Source organism: Pseudomyrmex gracilis, unplaced genomic scaffold, assembly GCF_002006095.1.
Source record: "Pseudomyrmex gracilis isolate BER0280 unplaced genomic scaffold, ASM200609v1 scaffold_707, whole genome shotgun sequence".
Classification (NCBI taxonomy): domain Eukaryota; kingdom Metazoa; phylum Arthropoda; class Insecta; order Hymenoptera; family Formicidae; genus Pseudomyrmex; species Pseudomyrmex gracilis.
The window spans coordinates 27838-35003 of record NW_018021291.1 but is presented as its reverse complement, the minus strand read 5'-3'; the positions used below and the strand labels follow the sequence as shown (position 1 = coordinate 35003).

General features: G+C 27.9%; 1 protein-coding gene across 1 annotated transcript in view; it reads left to right on the top strand.

Annotated features, from left to right (window-relative positions):
• The window catches only part of LOC109861365 (putative fatty acyl-CoA reductase CG5065), a gene marked incomplete at its 3' end in the record, with an annotated part of 36636 nt that overhangs the window by 2468 nt on the left and 27002 nt on the right, over window positions 1-7166 (top strand). Inside the window, exons 2-3 of the mRNA XM_020440990.1 lie at window positions 5446-5533; window positions 5665-5804. Coding sequence (XP_020296579.1) covers window positions 5449-5533; window positions 5665-5804 — 225 coding nt within the window. The remainder of the gene's footprint in view (window positions 1-5445; window positions 5534-5664; window positions 5805-7166) is intronic.

The following is a 7166-nucleotide window of genomic DNA, read 5'->3' as shown; positions in this document are numbered from 1 at the left end:
GGCCATAAGCCTTAGGTAATACTTTGTCACTTGATCTCAAAAAATAGAATTTGCGTTGATCAATATAATCCTTACTGAGCCAACGCTTCAACAAATCATTCAGACTGGATTCAATCTTTTTGACCGGATTACGGGTCACCAATTCATAAGTATCTTTATCATTTAGNAGGTCCCTCATCTTTCCAACATAATCAGTTTTGTTCATGGCGATCGTGGTATTGTTTTTGTCCGCACGCATAAAGATAATATTAGGGTGTTCTTTAACAAATTTCATACATGCTTTGTACATATTAGATATACTCCTATCGTCACTCGATAATAGTAATTTGTTAACAAAAAAAATGGTTCACTTTAGGCATTATGCTGTTTCTAATCATGGGCTTTGTTTTCAAGTTGTGATCCTTGAGATTATATTCAATGTCTTTGATAAATTCATATATAAGTTTATTTTTATTCAAATTNGGGAGACAATGTTTTCCTCCCAATTGTAATAGATTTGAAACGTGAGTAGGTATATTGTAATCAGAAATATTTACAAACCAATTCTTGTCATGGAAATCCAACGGGTTTATAGGAGATTTGTCAATGAAAAAATTCTTAGAAATTGAAACCGGCTTAACTATTAAGTTATTGTTAACAGATGAAATTAGAAATAGAATTGATTAGAAATAAAAAAATTCGAGACAGTGATATGATCTAGTTTAGAAACAGAGTAAAAGTAGTTAATAGGTAAAATGTTGTCATTAGTTTCAATGTTTCTTTGTTTAATTAACCAATCGAGTTTTTTACGCTTTTTGGATAACAGCCTATTATAGCAATTAAAAAACAAAGCAGTATGATGTTTAATTAAATTATTCAAAATATATTGTGGAAGTAAATTGTGGAGAGTGTAAAGAACAATGTTGACAATTTATGACTCAAATTGTATAAAGTTCTGTGTAAGTCGAAACTTTCAATATTTAATAGTTTAACTCTAATAGAATTACGTAAGATATTTAGTTTACGGACAGCTTTGAAATGTGAAACATGTACAGTGAGTTTACTAAGAGCTATTATATGTTTAGGATATATGTTATGACTTTTACATTCCGATAAAAACACAATATCCGAAAAGACACGAATATGTTTATAATTAAGATGGATCCACTCTTTTAACGAAAGACTAACACGTTCATCGAACGTAGAACGTAAATAGTTGAAATTATAACGATGATAACGAAAGAAAAGTTGGTGTTTACGCATTTTCGACCAGCGTAACTTAAAAGATAAAATATAATTNGCTCGTGTTGTAAAAACAAAGAAATTCTATGATTAAGGTCAATATCGAGCATTAAAAACAGATGTAAAAAATATATATTACAAATTCATTAACAAAAGTAAACTTTTGTTCATTAACAAAAGTTGTCTCTTGACTTTGCCCAGCATTTGACTTCTTACTGCTGACTTGTAAGCTTCTTTCAATTTTGTGTATTTTACTGTGAGGTTCTGTACATATATGCACTGTGACAATCTTTTAGATTATTTTATGATGTGACATAACATTCTTCTAACACAAGGTATGCGCATCAACCTATATACGACTTCAAGACAACCATTTTTTTATTTTTTGTACTAAGCGACTAAAGATGACATCCGTGCATGTCGAAACGTTTCGCACCAAACATATACTATGTATCTACTTTTGTTAATAATTTATTAATATATATTTTTTACATCTGTTTTTAATGCTCGATATTGACCTTAATCATAGGATTTCTTTGTATTTATATAAATTAAATCTTTTATTTTTACCTTGACGATTAAGTCTATGTGCACATGAAAACAAAAACTTTGTTATAATTGACTTGGAGTACATAATACTTTGTTTAAATATGCTAAAGAATATGAGAATTACAAAATTTATTACTANTCCAACAGTAAAACACAAGTACCTATTATGTACAACAGTAATGCTTAAGAAAAGATAGAGTTTACTAAAGCATTACTAATTAGTTATCATCAGATTCATGTGCACACGTTTATGACAAACACATTTTATTCACTAACTGAGGTGCAGCCACGCCAAGTTTTTTTGNCTTAATTATTTTTTATATTTCGACTTTTCACAAAAAGCAAAGTCTAACTATTGATACATATATAATACTTTTATACTTTTTATTTTTTTATAATGTTTTTATAATGTTTTTAATAATTTCTTTAAATGTATACAAGTGTACTTGGTGCTACTTTTTTATATTAATTCTTTTGTAACGTAGGTTTTGTAGAAAAAGAATGTTTTATATTAAAAATAAACTAAATTTTTTTATAAATACTAGTTTGAGTTAAGAATTTTAATTTAAAGTATTACGTGTTGTGCGTGTACTTGGCGCACTTTTTTACCTTTTTTTTTATATGTATACGAGAATTTCACCGAACAAACTAACTTTTTCAAAACAAGTTAAAAAAAGACGCCAAGTACACGCGCAACACGCATTGTATTTTAATTAAAAAATTAAAAATTGATTTAATACTACAAAAAATTCTTTCTTTATAAAACGTGTACTACAAAATTATATACTACAAAACATTCTTTCTTACTAAAAAAAACTATATCCATGCATACATTTATACATACATGCATACGGACTTACACAGCGCGTCACTGAATCGCGGAATAGGTGCGGGATCGGAGGGCAAGCTGGGCGGGCGGTTGCTCGCCAACAAGCCAATATATATTTATGGTTCTTTTCTGTCAAATATATATTTATGGTTCTTTTCAGAGCCACAAAAAAGTATTTTGCAGAGTCACATTAAACGGTTCTTGTCCCAACCATAAATATATATTTGACAGAAGAACATTTTTGAGCGCAACCCTATAAAATAAAATCTCGTGTAACTGCTTTAAAATTATATAAAATAATTGTTTGTGTCATCCTTCTTATCTTTTCATACAGACACACACATTATTTGTTATTATCATTATTTTGTTAAATTTTTAAATTCATATACAACTATATATGTATATATATTTATATAAACATAACTATTATAATATTGCCATACTAGTTTTTACTTTTGATGTTTTAAAGAAAATTTAATGGTAATTATACAAATCTATTGAAGTGTTTTATTTTTTCTTCTTAATATTTTAATAATTGGGTTACTATATTACTATAACATTTATCTATTGTCATGGTTTTTTACTCAGTTACTTAAATATATTTTACTGTTTTACACTTACCGTAAGTAAGTTTTTTATATCACGTAAAAGCTAATAATTAAATAAATAAATATTTGATATAAATTATTGAAGTCACTTTTAATGCAGAGTTACTCTTTTCAATGTTTGCGATAATTTTATGGTAACATATGCTTGTCAGTATTACTGGTAACCGCGTCGGTATGTATCATCGGTAACCGTGCCGATATATGGATTAAATCTCGGGCCGCTGGTGCGTGGTAGTAGGAGGCGGCTGGAGAAGAACTGCTTCTCCTCACGGCGCACGATATGGTGCTCCGCATTATATATGTATAAAATATGCATACATACAAGCATATAAGTGAAATTTTAAAATAATATACACAAATACACAAACAAAAAGCCAAAAATACAGTTATCTGTGTATTTTTAATTTTAACAAAATTTTACATCTCAAATAACAAAAATAATAAGACAGGTCAATTAAATGAGCAATGTAAGGTGTTAAAAAAATAAAAATTAGATTCAATGTCCAAAATTTCGACATTATCTCAGTCAAATGAATGGTTGTAATCCAATCTATGTCCGAAGATAACCGATAGTTCTGATGAAATTTTGTCAAAATTTCTTTTATGTTTTTTTATTCTTGTTTTTAGCTGTCTTTTCGTTTGCCCTACGTAAGATGCACAACAGTTGTTACAATTGATCTTATAAATTACATTCATGTTTGATTCATGTGGAGTAAAATCGTTTTGAGTTTTAATTAATCCACTAAGTCTATTTAAGCATGTAGCCTATTATTGTTTTTTTTCTTTTAAACGTTTTTGTAATGTTCTCTGATAAATTGTCAATGTAAGGTAGTATAATTAATTGTCTTTCAATAGAATCTAAAGTGTCAATCTCAAACAAATTGTTAATTTTTTTAGAAATAAATTTTCTAATCCTATTAGTGATGTTATTAAAAATAAAGTTTAGGGGATAACCGTTGGCAAGTAAGATGTTAATGACTAAAACAATGTTTTTTGTATGGAAATCCGGGTGTGACAATAAAAAAGCACGATCTATTAGACTATAAATAGATCGTCTTTTGTGGCATAATGGATGATGTGAAAGAAAAGATAGAAATCTGCCGGAAAAAGTTTTTTTTATGAAACCAGACAATTTTGAGTTTCCGGTCAGTAAACGTGATTGATAAATCTAGAAAATTAATGCAACGGTTATCCTCTTTTTCAACGGTAAATTTCAATTTGTCATGAAACGAGTTAAAAATGGTTACAATTGAATCAATCATGTGTGGCGGAGAAGCTAAAAGAATGTCGTCTACATAGCGGAAGTAAATAGGAACGACTTTGTTAAATTTATATAATGCTTTGTTCTCAAGGTCTTGTAGAACAATATCAGCAATTAGTGGAGGCAAAAGTGATCCCATTGGGAGTCCAAACGTTTGTTTATATGTGACATTATCGAGTGTAAAGAAAGTTGATGATAAAATCAAGTTAATCGCATTAATGAATTCTTCTAAAGGAATGCTAGTGTTTTTATTAATGTAAGATCATCTGTTAATTAAACCATTAATTGCTAATTCATTGGGAACATTTGTAAATAAAGAGACAACATCCAACAAAACCAAGATTTCATTGTTAAGTTCAATGTTATGAGAGATTCTCGTAAAGTTTGAAACTGTTAATTATATTACTTCTAGCTCTTGGAATGCTGTTATAAATTAATCTATGTAAAAAAGTCGATAAAGAATGGAGAAGGCTATTTTTTATATTGCGAGCATATTATCATTAATTATTATACACCTCATTTGATGACGCCAAATGGCCGGTTTATCATACCGGCGATCTAAAGATTAAAAGTAATATTAGCACATTTATTATTGTACATACATATACATTTATTATTGTACATACATATACATAGCGAATACAAATAAGCATATATAACTGCTTACACATGATAAGTAACCTACAGTGATTCAGCATACATTGTTAACATATGCGTATAACTAAAAAGATAGATATTGTCACTGAAAGTTTCAATATATTTAATTACTCTGGTTTCACATAAAAAAATCAACCTTTTAAATAACTAGTTTACACACTTATAACTTATCTTAAAAATTATGATTATTATCTATAAGTATTATCAATAACATTTTGTATGTTCGATATCTTTATTTGTCTTTTTTTATTATTATATATATATATATATATATATATATATGTATATATATTTGTTACATTAAATAACTAATTTTATAGATCATGGATACAATTAAAGGTGAATACACGAAAAGTCGACAGACTCCATTACAACAATTTTATGCAGGTCAAACTATTTTTATCACAGGTATTGCTTTATATTTTTCCACGTAAACTCTTTGATAAATTTGTAAATAGATACTTTTCAAATGTGTTTCAAAAATCACTCTGTATTACCTTTATTATTCATATTATATTATTATTTTACTTTATGTATAGGGGCTACTGGATTTATCGGAGCAGTCTTACTTGAAAAATTGCTGAGGAGTTGTACCAATATTTGCAAAATTTATCTGTTAATACGTCCGAAGAAAGATCAAAATATCGAAAGTAGACTGAACGAATTAATTGAAAATCGAGTGAGTTGTGTATAGATGTATTTATGCCAAGAGCACTAGTATATAAATATGTGCCAACGTACAATCGAGATCATTTATTTATTTAACATTTTTATTACTAGTTATTCGATCGAGTAAAGAGAGAAGTGCCAAATTTTCGACATAAAATTGTGCCGATTTTCGGTGATCTTTATAACAAAAACTTAGGGTTGTCTGAACATGACAGGAACATCTTAATTCGTGAAGTAAGCACATGAGACTTATATTACATTATTTATACATATAATAATATCAATAATCTTTTGTATTGTAGGTATCTATAATCTTTCATGTGGCGGCGACAGTACGTTTTGATGAAGAAATACATAATCTTATTATATTAAACGTCGGTAGTACTGATGAAATTTTAACACTTGCAAAACATATGTCAAACTTACAAGTACGAGCTTGTTTTGCAAAGTATTTCTAAAACGTTATATTTGAGTGTTATTTTTAAAGTAATAAAATAAGTTTTTAAATATTACATATATGTTGAGGATACATTATTGAGTACTTTACTATTTATTATTGTTTGAAAGTGTATTAAAAATTAACATCTACATTTTCCAGGCATTCCTATATACATCTACCTTATATTCAAACACTCATATGAAAAATATTGATGAATGTTTTTACACATGTCCGATTGATCCCGAGTATCTGATAGAATTGTCACGTAATTTATCTAAAAAAGAATTCAAGGAAAAAATATCTCAGTATGTTTTACTTATATTCATGTGATTCTTAAAGCAATAAAACTTTATTTTTTATATAATAATTATAATAATCACATATACAGTAGATGAATAAAATTCCAGTACTTTTGAGCATTGCAAGTATGATTTTTTCTTTACGGATAAAAAAATAGTGTTTAACATACAAAGATGTTTTTTCGGGTTTTAACCGCGTTAGTGTCATTTTTATACCGACGCGTCGGTATAAAAATGACACTAACGCGGTTAAAACCCGAAAAAACATCTTTGTATGTTAATACTACACACCGCGAAAGCATCAAATATCAAAAATAGTTTTTATTCCAATGAATGAATATAAGGCCTTACGAGCCGTTCTCAAGGTGTTGAGTGAGAACTTATACATGTATATATATATATGTATACACATGTAACGAATTCACTTGTAAACTTTTACAAGTGAGTTTTTTGAATTGAAAATTCAAATTACAATAGTTTTTATTATTGTTATTTCGAAATAATAGTTTTTATTATTGTTATTTCTCCGATATTCTTGAGTGACTTCGCAACACGTAAAATATTACGCGCTTATTCCCAATCTAATTAGAATAGAATAGAATAAAATATATATAGAATGGAATTTATAATTCTT